A 14,458-nucleotide genomic window follows, 5' to 3' on the forward strand; every position below is an offset into this window, starting at 1 on the left:
TTACGAAGACACTGATTTAAAAACCTGCTTACCAACAAACAAACTATTCATAATGGCTAAATTAGACTAAAATATAAGTTTCTGGTTGAGACTTAAGTGAAGAGCCGTTTGGGAGCTGTAAGAGCCGGCTCTTCTAGCCAAGCCAAAAGATCCCAATCTTTGAAAAGAGCCGGACATCCCATCAGCCAATTAGCTATAATAATTCAGTAAAATAGGAGTTTGCGTAAACATGACCAGTAGTAAACAATCAAAACACTCACCCGTATGAAAATGTTTGGAACACACTTTCAGATATCTCGGGATGTTGGCAAACTTAATATCAGAGCGCCTCACGGCTGCTATCCAAGCCATCCGTCTCCTCTCTGTAATGTCGGACACAAGGCTTCCTTGAAGCTTCTTCCACGAAGGAAAACCATAAAACGATAGTCCGTTGTCGAGTTTTCGTTCCTTGTGGTCGTGTGAACGGCCATTGCAGCCGACAACACAACAGGTCCTGCCCATGCCTGAACTCGGCGCTGTGTTGTTGTTATGTTGAGTGTCAATCTCCACGGCTGCTCAGATCTCAGGCAATCAAGATGGCTACCGACACCGCGACGCGACCGCGGTGACGTCACGTTGCCAAGCTCGAACTGAAGAATATCTGGTTTCTCAATATCCTCGCTGTACTTGCGTACTCGATGAGTATGTACTTGAGTCGTACTTCCCAAGTACACACTAAGGATACGTGCATACTTGGGTATTGACAAACGGCCATCATGTTAATGACCTGAGTGATTTTGGAGGAATTACATCGGTGTGCAGTCCCGAAATTAACCTGTTAGAGGCAGTAGCACGCAATCGGGCGTGTAGCCTGCTCGAAAGTCAAAAAAGGAGGAAGAAGAAGTCCAATTGCCAGTGAGTCTGCGTGACTACGTCAGAAAGTAACAAGAAGTTTCCAAGATGGGGCTTGAAAGTACTATGGTCTGGTAAGACCTGAATTACATTTAATTAAAGCATATTTGATATGTTGGCAGTTCATGTAAATACATGATTTGGATTTATTCGTCAATGTGTTGCTCGCCGACTAGAACTTGCAGGAAAAGACGGTGTAACTGTGTTGAAAACTGACGTTGACTGTTAGCCGGCTAATACTGTCGTCCCGGGGCTGAGTCATTGTAGCTAGATGCAGCACAGGTTTTCTTTCTTTATAAAGTATTGAAGGCTGCACTAACATCCTAGCCGTATCCATTTACGATGTAGTGCTTTGTGCCTACACTACGAAGTGTTAACTTTGATGATTTATTCGTTTACAATAGCAAAGTACGTGTGCGGCGTTGCCTCTTGCTAACGTTAGCGCGGTGCTAATGCTGTGTTTTAGTTTGTAACACCAGGTAATTTACCAACTCCAGAGTAAATAAAACAAGATTCTCAACAGGGAGTCGACAGTGAAGAGGAATATGTGATTGTTTTAGTATCATCTAGCTGTCAAAACAATATCATCCAGCAGGCATAACAAGATCGATAAGGATTAGCCGATGTTAGCTTAGTGGTGTGTCATTGTTTTTAAAATGATGATTTTCCTCCCTCAGTGTGGACAACAGTGAATACATGAGAAATGGAGACTTTCTACCGACAAGACTACAAGCTCAACAAGATGCTGTTAACATTGTTTGCCACTCTAAAACACGCAGTAACCCAGAAAACAACGTGGGCCTCATAACGATGGCAAAGTAAGCTTATATATTTTTTTCCAAACCGAGTCATAACTATTATTAAATTTAACATAGCCATGTCTGTATGTCATTGGTATGTATATTACCATTATCGTTGTTTATTACTTAGCTGGGTTGTTAATGAAACATTGATGTTTCAGTGGTTATTAAACCCTGCTGTTACCTTTTCCACGCAGTAACTGTGAGGTCCTGACCACACTGACACCAGATACTGGCCGCATCCTCTCCAAACTCCACGCTGTCCAGCCCAAAGGAACAATCTCCTTCTGCACAGGCATCAGAGTGGCTCATGTGTGTAACTTCTGTTTAATTTCAATCTATTATTTCCGACTTGCGTAAAAAATGTGTGTCAACTAGTAGTTATGTAAATTATAATCAATTGGGATGAGCTGATCTGATCCTCAATGTTAGTATTGGTCCGATACTGGTCAAAATCATTTGACTGGATATTGGAAAAATAATTAAATGAAATAAGAAATGGTCCGTTAACCTTTTAACACCACAAAAGTACTTCACCATAACACATGTATGTTATGTTTAAAAGTGATGAACAGACTGTAACAAGGGTAGATGCTTTAAAGTTATGAATGATATCGGACACAAAAAGTGTAATTGAGCATCACTAAAAGGAAGGTTTTTGTCCTAAGCAGTAACAGCATCTGTGATGCTAAATATTTTGTTTTACCTGTGTAGCTGGCCCTAAAACACAGACAAGGAAAGAACCACAAGATGAGGATCATTGCCTTTGTTGGAAGCCCTGTGGAGGATAATGAAAAAGATGTGAGTTGGAAGACCTCTTTCATATTATGTGACATAAATGTGTATCTATCTACCAATGATGGACTCCAGTGTATAGTTGTTTTACACATAGTATTTTATTTCTACATTACTTACTGTGTGTCTTGTATCCTTGCTGCTTCTGTCCCAACTTGCTGATTCTGCAGCTCGTCAAGATGGCCAAACGCTTGAAAAAAGAGAAAGTGAATGTGGATATTGTCAACTTTGGAGAAGAGGTGGGAAATCCTTGGTTTGTTTTCCATTCAATTGCTGTAACACTGTGTAAATTCAATATTGAAGTAATTTTCTCTTGCCTTTTTCTGATATTGTTTCTTCAGGAGTTGAATACAGAAAAGCTAACAGCTTTTATAAACACTCTGAATGGGAAGGAGGGGACTGGGTCTCACCTGGTCACAGTCCCTCCAGGGCCCAGCCTGGCTGATGCATTGCTTTCTTCTCCCATCCTGGCTGGTGAAGGAGGTTCTATGATGGGTCTTGGTGCCAGTGACTTTGAGTTTGGTGTAGATCCCAGTGCTGATCCAGAGCTTGCCCTGGTAAGCAGCGATATAAGGATGTGTGTCACTATACAGTATCCTGTTGAGGATTTGTCCATATTGTCAATGTGTGAGATTATTTTTGAAAGCATTGTGTCAACGCTTTGGAACCAGTCATTGCAGTGAAAGCAAAGAAAATGTAATGTCAGTAAGGCACAATCAATCAAGAATGCATGCTTTATCTTCAATAACATCACCTGATTTATGAGAAATATTTCCTTGCTTTAAAATGTGAGGCTGCAGAGGATGTTGGCATTGAAATCAAGACTAGCCTCTTTTTTGGGTTTTGCATTTTTAGTCTTGTCCTGATATTGAGTTGCTTCTGACCATATTTCTCACTGTGCTTCCTCTATGTGGTTCTATAGGCCCTCCGTGTATCAATGGAGGAGCAGCGACAGAGGCAGGAGGAAGAGGCCCGCAGAGTTGCTGCAACTTCTGCAGCCGAGGCAGGCGTGCCAACACCCAGTGCAGACGGTATCGGGATTTAACTGACTTAAGACACAGAACCGTGTCTAATATTTCTTTAATTGAATTATATTGTATTGGATTATGTTTTCTCACAGAATCAGAGGAGACCTTACTGAAGATGTCAGTGTCTCAGCCTGAGAGTGGTGCAGCAGTGCTTCCTGACTTCAGCAGCATGACAGAGGAGGAGCAGATCGCCTATGCCATGCAGATGTCTCTTGCTGGAGGAGGTGAGTTGTATTTGATCATCAGACACACTTTCTGCTCTTGATATCGCTTTCTGTCATCTTTTTATTGGCTGGCAAGTGTAGTGATGTAGTGACTAATTTTAACTTTTTTTTTCTTTGAACAGAATACATGGACCCTGCCCCTATGGACACTACTGAATTAGTTAAGGTGAGTCATTGATGTTGTAATTTGCACATTTTAAAATTAAATCTCTGTTATATCAGACTGATATGTAATGGCCACAGTAAATATCAGGATTGCTCAATTATCTAGGAGGTGTAGAAGTAACACCAATATACACATTCACATGGACTAAAGTGAATCGTCAAACCTCTGTATAATTGATAAAATACCATGTTGTAATGGAATAGGAGGAAGATGACTATGATGTGATGCAAGATCCAGAGTTCCTTCAAAGCGTCTTGGAGAACCTTCCTGGTGTTGACCCGAACAATGAGGCCATCCGCAACGCAATGGGCTCCCTGGCCTCCCAGACAGGAAACAAGCCAGATGCTAAGAAGGATGAAGAGAAGAAGAAATGAGGAAAAGAAGAAACAGAGACTGTAGACTTTGACCAGGACAAAAGAACTTTTGCAAATGAATACAGGATTGCGAAAAAAAAAAAAGATTGCTGATGCTTTGTCCTGCTCAACAGCACTCTGACCAACATTTAATTCTATCCCTTTCTCTCATAACACTTGAGCAACAATTAACAAAATAATTAAATATTATAGAAATTACTGGATTATTTAGTGTAAAATCTGACCCCCCAGTAACATAAATTTATTACTTCTGACTGTGATGTGGGCCTGTTTGCAAACTGAGTGGTTCTTACCCTGCATTTTCCTACTTTTACTGATTGATTTGAAAACAAACTGTAAGAGAAGGCATTTAAAATAAACATTAGGCCACACACTTCTGTCATGTTTTTGTGTTTTGCAATAAAAGTCACGCATAAATATGTTGCCTTTTTGTGTTTTTGTGAGTGACACCCTGATTTAGCTACGTACAAAAACAGCTGTCCTCATTATAAACTATCACCACTGTACGAGCTTCGAGTGACTTCACTGTGCTATAAAAACAAGCTTGAACGTTATTCCCGACAGAAAAACAAATGAACGTGTCGTTTGCAGCATCCTCAGTGCATTTTTCCAAGGCAATCACATCCTTATAGGAGGTCTCAGGTCACGTGACGGGAAGCGCAGCATTTTCAGCTGAAAACGAGCTAGGATAGTCGGGAATCGCATATCCAGGTAAACAATCAAAATACATGAAATATTAAACGAAAATCCCCATCACAACCATCCTCTTCTCTGTCATCGTCGACCCAACTGTCACCGGACCGTTACCGCTGTGACACATCAGCTCAGCGAGCAGCTCCAGTTGCTTTTTTTTGTGTAACGGCGAGCGCTAGCTAGTAAGCTAAATGACCCCTCTGTCTTGGCTGGAGCTCAGCGGCCAACTAGCCAGCCTCAGTCGGGGAGGAGGAATACCGCTAGCTCAAAATAACCGAGGTCGCTGCAACGAATCGGCGTCTCTGTCAATCAGTTTCTCATATGGTCACTGCTGCAGAGCTTTTGCATGAGGCTTTAATAAAGCACTGTTCCCCATTCATAGTAAACTAGTGCCGAAGCGTTCACCAGAGAAGGGGTTGTTTGCAGAAACGGCGATGCTAACATGCTAGTTGGCTAATGTAGACGTTATTGCAGCTTGGTTAGCTGCAGTGATAAATACGCTAACCGGTTGTTGTGTCAGATTCAAACGAATGTGCACGCAAGAGTTAACCTCGAAATGAACATGTTCACTAACAGTATAGACTTAAATGCCCTGCATGTTGATGTTATGTAGCAGGTATTGTCCTGGTGAACAGACATCAACAGAAGCAGCTAGTGCATTCTGATGACTTCATCCTTTATGTGTGTGTTTTCACAGGAGTCAATCCCGGTATGGGGGACATGAAGACCCCAGATTTTGATGACCTGTTGGCAGCATTTGACATTCCTGACATAGATGCCAAAGAGGCCATCCAGTCTGCTCCTGACGAGGCTGAGGGACCCCATGGAACTACAGGGACACCTCTGGGAAAGCAGGATAGTGTGGTGGGTGTCGGGTCTTCCTTGAGGCCTCCAAGTCCATCTGACCCTCAGGCCGACACATCCATTGTCAGCGTTATTGTGAAGAATAAAGTGCGCCACGAGAACGTAGATGAAGGGGAGGGCGACGCAGACCAGGACCCCATTGACGTGATTGCAGGGGTCGATGTGGGTCCACGACTTGGTGCTTGTGCCCCTGGAATGGCTGAGTCAGAAGCTCTAAATCACAATGGTTTCGGGGCGTCTGGTGTCTCTACACAGCTTCCTCTCAGCCAGGCCCAGTCCAATGGTGCGCCATGGTCAATGAGCACCTCCAAAGTGTCTTCAGAAGCATCTGGTGTAGCTAAGGCTCACAAGCAGGGTGGCAACATTTTCAACAGACTGAAACCGCTTGTGGCGCAGGGGTCTGGAGATCCAGTGGGACGGGCCAGGAAGATGCAGCTCTTACAGCAGCAACACCAGCAGCAGCAGGACACAGGCCAGGAGAGGGCAGATGGGGTCAAAGCTTCGTTACCTTCATCCTCCTCTCTGTCAATCGGATCATCTCCATTGGCTGCAGCTGGCCCTGTTGGACTAGCATCGCCTTTCTTTCCATCTTCAAAGCCTCTGCTTCCATCTCCACCCTCTGCCCTCTCATCACACCCGCTCCACTCATCTCAGCCTTATAACGGAGCTCCCAAAAGTAGCCCTGCTGGATTCCAGCACCACTCAACAGAAGAGGATGATTCTGACCCTGATTTGGGGAGTCCACTGGTCATTCAAGAAACCCCAGACTCCCCAGCTTGCACTCAACTGAGCCAATGTTTCAAGTCTGACTCTGTCTCAACACAGCCCACATCCTCCACTTCAACTCACCCTAAACATGGAGACGCACCCTCAGGGGTTTCACTGAGCTCCTCAACCCCGCAGACTGCCTCAACAGATAGTCCCCAGCTCGAGGACAGGCATCCAGAGCATGTTATAGAGGAGAGAGACTCTCCAGAGAGTCCTGAACCAGAGACACCAAATTCAACTGCTCAAGCCAACAAGAGGTGCTCCAGCCCTGCAGTGGCCTCCACTCCACCTCCTTCAGAACTACGGGAGCCTAAGGAGGAGGAGGAGGAGATGGAGGTAGGGAATGGGATAGATAGGGTTGTTGATGGCAAAGCTGACAAGGGAGAAAATGAGAGAACAAGCGATGAAAAAATGGAGGTGGACGATGGCAAGTCTAAACCCCTGTCCACTGATGGAGGAGAAGGAGGCAATACTGCACCTGCTGTGTCTGGAGCTCCATCCAGACCCCTGAAAGTCAGAATAAAAACAATTAAAACCTCCACAGGTGGAATCACCAGAACTGTCACAAGGGTAGCACCTAAAGGTGGTGCTGCAGGGGCAGGTTTGGATGCGAAAAATCAAACTGGGGAGCGAAAGGTACTGGGAAACAAGGCCCAAAAACTTGAAAGTGGTCAAATGACATCCCAGAAAGTAAGTGCTCTCAATGCACTGCCCGTGTCTACACTGGCAGCCAGCAGTGTCATGCTTGCTGCTGCCACAAAGGTCCAAAACAAATTGGCTGCATCTGACAAGACCAAGGTTTCTGCCACTGCCGTGAGCATCACCAAATCCGCCGCCCTGCCCGTAACTCCAGCTGTGACCTCCTCTCCCAAGTTCTCTGTTGCTGCTGGTGGGATCAGCGTACGCACGGCCACTAGCAAGACAGCTAACGGAGGCAGCGGCACCCTCTCGCCAAACAAACCTGCCTCTATCGTCAACAGCACAGGTGCCGTCATCTCCCGCAGTCAGTCGAGCCTGGTGGAGGCTTTCAACAAAATTCTGAACAGTAAGAACCTTTTGCCAAGCTACAAGCCAGACCTCTCAGCTCCTCCGCCACCTGAGTGGGGTCTCCCGCTCCCTGCCACAGGGTACCGCTGCCTGGAGTGCGGAGATGCTTTCGCCCTGGAGCGCAGCCTGGCACGACACTACGACAGACGATCGCTTCGCATCGAGGTGACCTGCAACCACTGTGCTAAGAGACTGGCCTTCTTCAATAAGTGCAGCCTGCTGCTGCATGCCAGGGAGCACAAGGAGCGTGGGCTGGTCATGCAGTGCTCACACCTGGTCATGAGGCCTGTCACCGTGGAGCAGATGATTGGACAGCAGGACATAACACCCATTGGTGGTAAGCAGGGCTGCAGCTAGGGCAGGACGATATGTTATCATGATGGAAAGGTTTCAGACGATAGAAGACTTGAGTTTTCGCTCTTGAGTGAAAGTTGGCGAATTGTGGTTTTAAACTTATGGTAACACTTTAGGGAACACATATTCACCATTAACTAGGTGCTTACTAACATATATAAGTTGCATAGCAGCCCTTTTTTAGTAATCATTAAGCACGTATAAACACCTTATTCTACCTCTATGACATGAATTCAGATTTTTCCTAAATAAGTTGTTATTACATGCTCAATATGTATTAATAAAGGGCTAGTATGCTACTTATATGCATGTTAGTAAGCACCTAGTTAATGGTGAATATGTGTTCTCTAATCTAAAGTGTGACCAAACTTATTTATGGCACTTGACACTAGAACAGAAATATTTATCCATCAATAGCAAACACACATTGATATATATATATATATTTTATAGTGATATATTATATCACAGTGTACATTACTATTGATGCTAGCCATAGCTGGGCCTAATTCTGCTACAAATGTTTTAACATATTATGATTTTTAGTTATCTATTAGTATCTAAGTTTGATGTGGAACTCACTGTGTCAAAACCACAGATATTCACTTTACACTAAACTAAGGGACAGGTAAAAGTGTTCAATGATTAAGACTTGATAGTGCTGCAGTCTGGTATTGTTGTTATTGTTGTTATTATGGAATTAGATTTGTATGCAAAAAGATGGTGGAAAACACTGTTTTGTGTTAGTGTCATAAAAAAAATATAATATATAAATCTGCTGATTTCTCATGGAGGAAAACCTGTGTCTCTTCTGATTTTCACTGTTTGCCTGACCAGGCCTGCTCTCCTCTTCATCCTCCTCTCCTCCAGTCTCCTCTCCTTCTACCACAATCGGGGGCTCCACCATCTCCACCAACTCCAGCCCGCTGAAGGATGCTTCGTCTCCAGCAGCATCGCAGCCTCGGCCCGTCCGCCGCGCACCTCAGGGTCCACAAGCCCTGATGCCTCTGCCCTGTAAGAAGGCCGAGGGGCTGCAGTACAACAACTTCAAATGTCCCGAGTGCCAAACACAATTCTCTAGCAAGGCTGAGCTGGTCACCCACTTCCAGCAGATCAGAGCTGTTCCCAATTCAGTAAGCGGAGTTGATGAGAGCATTTGTGTGTGTGTGTGTGTGTGTGTGTGTGTGTGTGTGTTCTGCTGCTGTTTTCCACCGTCACTAACTTATTGTTGTCATCTTCAGACATGTACGCAGTGCTCACCTCCCATGATGCTGCCAAACTCGTGCGCCGTGGCCGCTCACCAGAGGATCCATAAACACCGGGCGCCCCACGTCTGTCCCGAGTGTGGAGGTACTGCCCGGCAGGCCACGTTCCAGACCCACTTGGAGGAGGCATGTCTGCACTTTGCCCGGCGCATCGGCTACAGGTGTGAAGTCACTTTCTAAAACTGTTGTTATCACATGACTGCTGCAGTAACCTGTTGATGAAAAGGCCAATAACATGGTTGTTAATACTTGAGCCTGATTTAATGCAGTTTTTCTTAATAATTAGTTTACCTTGTGCTGTTTTACATGTTTGTTTGAAGCTTTGATTTGACTGTTGGTGTTTAACAAGAAATAAAGAAAGAAAGGGGGTAGGACTAGAAATGATCCTCACTTCATTAAAGAATTGTATAATTATATCTAATAATACAATCCAAACAGTATGTAAAAATAAAAAAAAAGAGTAGGTTTGACACCAAATAACAGTTGCATTTATGATTTTGGCCAAGAAATTGATAAGAACCTCAAACAATAATAAGAAACTTGTTGAATGAACTGCTAAGAAAATTAAGAAATAGTAAGAGAATCTTGTTGCGGAGATTTGATTATTTAGTGAGTCGACCAAAGATGGAGTTTCCTGGAGTCAGAGATGAGCTACGTTGAAAAGCTTTATTGGAAGCAACTCAGATCTGAGGAGAACTGAGACAATGCCGAATATAAAACAAGTCTGTTAACAGTTGGGCATCATCTGACAGTCTGCCTGTGAGTCCCAGAGTTAGGATACTTAAAGGTGCTTTCTCTGCTGATACATGGAGCTGACCTTGGGGAGGACTGCGCAGCAGCGTTATCAGTCGTCTGCCCCATTCCGGTCAGGCTCAGCCAAAATATGAAGAGACGAAATCTGTAGACAACAGACTGGAGCCAAGTGCTACACCGAGCACTTGTTTTGGCTTGTGCTTAGGAATGGGAGCTGATAACTTTAGAGAAGGCCGAATAATGTTTTTCCCTTTCAAATCTGAAGCAATTATTAGTGTTGTAGCTGGTTAGAGTGAGACTGAGTAAACATCTCAGTCTTGCACCATAGCAGTTATCAGTCTTCCAAACAGAGCTCACCCGCATTAAACTGGCACTGACAGAGACTATACATATATATATAATGTTGCTACTGTAATGGAGGTGTATAACAGATGTTCCTTCACCCAGGTGCTCGAGCTGCCAGGTTGTGTTCGGAGGGCTGAACTCCATCAAGTCACACATCCAAACAGCTCACTGCGAGGTCTTCCACAAGTGCCCCAGCTGCCCCATGGCCTTCAAGTCTTCCCCCAGCGCCCAGAGCCACATCAGCACCCAGCACCCAACACTTACAGGAGGACAGGCCAAGTGTGTACAATCACTGCTCTCATTAGCACAGGGTGTTTACAGTATTATCTACGACGGAGCCTTTGAATATTAACGTTTCGTCTCTATTCTTCCTTCACTTGCAGAATGATCTACAAGTGTGTGATGTGTGATACTGTTTTTACCCAAAAACCCCTGCTGTACATGCACTTTGACACTCATTTAGCCAAGCAGAAAGTGCATGTGTTCAAGTGTCCTGACTGCACTAAGCTCTACGCACAGAAAGGCTCAATGATGGAGCATATTAAGGTGGGTTTTCTTTTTCACTTATTATAATTTGAGCTTTTTTATATACATCGCAAATGAGACTTTTGCCTTTATGTGTTGCCCGTTCATTGCTCTCTACAGTGAATGTGGTGTCAACAAAGGCATACAGCAAATCTTTGGAGAGTCCCTCTCCAGTGACTTTGTCCTAAGTTCTATATCAAGAACAGCAGTTATTTTAGTCATGATTTTGTGAAACAGTATGAGCATGAACCGTTATTTAAAGGTGCATTATGTTATAAATCAAAAGCAACTGGCCATAAAATCCTCCCAATATGTCAGAGACTCAGGAATATTATTCATACAACATACTGAACTCACCAACAACAACAGTACAGTGGGCATGTGGCGCCACCTACCGCCGTCTACCAATCATTGCAGTCAGTAGAGTCTCAGCTAAAGTTTACAACAGATAGAGGGAGAGAGATAGCGTTTGCTAACCTTAGCCAAAGTTGTTGTTGTTTCTCTGTCGGAGAGAAAAGTATCCACACACCGGCATCTTTCTTTATTTAATGCATCTCCACTGCTGACCCTCGTTTTTCTTCTCCTCTGGTCGAGACATTTTAGGCTTTTGGGGTTTGGTAAAGTTTCAGGCCCATTGCTGCAACCTACTCTGTTGGAGTAACACAAAAAAGACAAAATAAGAACAGACTTTGCATCCAACAGAAATGTATTATTGTGAATATACGGGTTGCACCTTTATCTCTGATCTAGTGCTGCAACTAACATTTATTTTAATAGTGGAGTAATCTGTCAATCAATTTTTTGGTCCATAAAATGCTGAAAAATGTTTCCAAAAACTCTAAATTATGAGATTGTTAAACCATTTGTTACATGGAGCAAATGAACCAAATAATACTCACATTTATGAAGCTTAATAATGATAGATATTATCAATAGTTGGCGATTAAATTTAGTAATGGATTAATAATCACTTGGTTGTTGCAGCCCTAGGCACATTAGTAATTTTATGACCCACATATAGCACCTTTAAAGGTAAATTATAATGTTTTAAACTGTTTTCAATGCTTCTCTAATCTCTCACACTCATATTGTCCCATTCAGACCACTCACCGAGGCCCAGCGGCCAAACAGGAGTCTCAGTCTGATGCGTCTAATCCGGCCTCAGCCCCCACCAACATATCCAGTCCGTCCAGCCTCAAGTCGAAGCCCTCGGGAAAGCCCGACAACTCGGACGGCGAGGACTGGGGGCGGGAACAGGAGGAGGACGAGGAGGACGACGACGACGACGACGACGCGGATGAGGACTTTGTGGCTCCGGGGAGTCGATCAAACGCCGCGGGGGGCAGCGGACATCCCAGCGGTCAGACTGAGTGGACCTGCCCTCAGTGTCAGAGCACCTTCACTGACAACGACGAGTACCTGGCTCACGTGAAGATGGAGCACGGCAAGGTGGGACTTTACCGTTGTTTTTTTGTGATTTGTAATAATAATTTTAAAAAAGTGTGTATTTGTGGATGAAAAATGACCCTCTGCAAAAGGGTGGTGAAGCAAAAAGGAGCCACCTGTATGGGTTAGTTGATTTTATTGGGTTTAATGTCTTTTTTTTGTGTGTGTGTGCTGCCCACTCCAGTTTCCCTGTGGCATTTGTGGCGGGACGTTCAGCACGTCCTCCAGCCTCAGGCGTCATGAGCGCGTCATTCACGAGGGCAACAAACGAGTCTTCCATTGCCAGTGAGTGACTTTAATGTTGGTACTGTTGTGTTGTCACTGGTGGACGTATTGTTTCAGTTTGGCACGTTGTTGTTTTCTTTTTTCAGATACTGCACAGAAGGCAAACGCACCTTTGGTAGTCGGTTCTTGCTGGACAAACATATTCGGCTTCACCACAGAACCACAGATGGACAGGTGAGTTCTCCTACTGTCGTCTTGTTCATGTAGATTTCTCTCTGTTAAAGTGAAACATTTAAGTTAATGCAAAAAGTGACGAGCAAAGCAGTAACTGAATCATTAGAATCAGTTAATTAAAATAATTAGTTCAATACTTCCCGACTGAATTACGACTGAACGGGTTGTGATTCGGCTCACGTTTACCGTCTCTCAGCAACTGTGCTGTCGCTAAATACACCAGACTCCTCTGTTAAATATATATTGAGATTTTAGACATTCCTTTTGCTAAATGTTGGAGATAAACGCATGTTTTCAGGATTTTGAAAGGGGACACATTATGCAAAATCAAATTTTAAATAATTTTTAATACTCTGGAGGCCCTACCAGTCGGCAAAGTGTGAAAAAAGATGACTCACTCATGTTTTTGTGGTCCTCCTCAGTCTTAGTACACGAGATGAAACACGCGATGATGACTTCCGTGCTCACTGGGACGTAACAACACGCTAAATCTTGGAATTGTTGTCTCGCTTTGTCTGTAAAACACGCGAGAGTGCTGGCGAGGGCAACAGTATCTGAAAACCAGAAGTCTGTGAAAAGTTCTATTCTTGGCTCCACAGTGCAGCACAGAGTCCTACACAAACTTCCAGCCTCAGAGGATTTATCTGTTCAGTAGATACATGTTATAAATGATGTTGGTGTGCCTGCTAGAGCCTGCATATGAACACTTTTCCAAATGCGAACTGCTGTTAGCTTCCAGTAGCCTCTGTGGCTGACTAGTAAACAGAGCGTTCTGAACAGGGCTGTTTTGGCAGGGTGATTGAACTGCTGTGGTGCTTCATCCTTATGGTATTTTGATCAAAGCATGTCACAGACATGTTCATTAGGCCAGGGATAGATCACTTGTGTGGATTGTGTTTCAACAAAAAATGTCTTCCACTTTTTGCTTGTATAATAAAACAGCCACTTGTGTCCTCAGGGTCCTCCCATGACCAGGAAGCGTGCAGCCACTGGGGGAGAAGGTCCAGGTTGCTCCTCAGAACACGAGGGTGAGGGTGCACCACCTGGAGTCAGAGCAGGCGACGAGGAAGACAACGCCACAGAGGACGGCGAGGAAGGCATTGGTCCTACTAAGAGGACCCGGGTGTCCGCGGCGACAACATCTATAAGCGAGTTAGAAGAGGAAGACAATGTTTTCCGCTGCGTTCCCTGCGGCTTCTCCACCGAGGACGGGGCCGAGTTCCAGCGGCACATCCCCCAGCATCGGGCCGACACGGCCTCGTTCCAGTGCCTGCAGTGCGGCGTCTGCTTCGCCTCCGCCGGCTCCCTCGGCAGACACCGCTTCATCACTCATCGCGTGCGGGACACCCAGAGCGACGCGGAGCGGGGCACCGCGCGCACTCACGGCTCCCCCGACGGCTCTCCCGCCGCCTCCCCGCAGGCGCTGGGCGAGGACGGCGACGGGAACCTGAGCTGCAGGGTGTGCGGGCGACGCTTCGACAAGGCCTCGGACCTCAACACTCACTTGAGGACCCACGGCATGGCCTTCCTCACCGCACACAAGACGGACAAGCCCCAGTAGAGGCGGAGCTGCTCGTCTGAGACTGACAGATCATCAACAATGAGGAGGAGGCGGAAAAAAAACGAATGTTAATAAAAACAGAGCTGCTTCCTCTGTTGTT

At 45.0% G+C, this 14,458-nt stretch overlaps 2 protein-coding genes across 2 annotated transcripts; both read left to right on the forward strand.

Annotated features, from left to right (window-relative positions):
* Positions 1 to 913: 913 nt before the first annotated feature.
* LOC310935922 (26S proteasome non-ATPase regulatory subunit 4-like) lies at positions 914 to 4,689 on the forward strand. Its single transcript, XM_083899924.1, has 10 exons — positions 914 to 965; positions 1,569 to 1,709; positions 1,889 to 2,003; positions 2,406 to 2,492; positions 2,657 to 2,725; positions 2,828 to 3,043; positions 3,409 to 3,517; positions 3,607 to 3,738; positions 3,861 to 3,904; positions 4,108 to 4,689. The coding sequence occupies exons 1-10, from the start codon at positions 940 to 942 to the stop codon at positions 4,276 to 4,278; spliced, it is 1,110 nt and encodes a 369-aa protein (XP_083756050.1). The 5' UTR covers positions 914 to 939; the 3' UTR covers positions 4,279 to 4,689.
* Positions 4,690 to 5,682: 993 nt separating this feature from the next.
* On the forward strand, positions 5,683 to 14,458 carry znf687b (zinc finger protein 687b; the record flags this gene model as incomplete). Its single annotated transcript, XM_083899349.1, has 9 exons — positions 5,683 to 7,987; positions 8,842 to 9,137; positions 9,246 to 9,430; positions 10,470 to 10,646; positions 10,751 to 10,913; positions 11,994 to 12,341; positions 12,523 to 12,623; positions 12,710 to 12,797; positions 13,756 to 14,458. The coding sequence occupies 9 exons, from the start codon at positions 5,683 to 5,685 to the stop codon at positions 14,356 to 14,358; spliced, it is 4,266 nt and encodes a 1,421-aa protein (XP_083755475.1). The 3' UTR covers positions 14,359 to 14,458.

This window comes from Microchirus variegatus (assembly GCF_963457635.1).
Source record: "Microchirus variegatus genome assembly, chromosome: 13".
NCBI classification, from domain to species: domain Eukaryota; kingdom Metazoa; phylum Chordata; class Actinopteri; order Pleuronectiformes; family Soleidae; genus Microchirus; species Microchirus variegatus.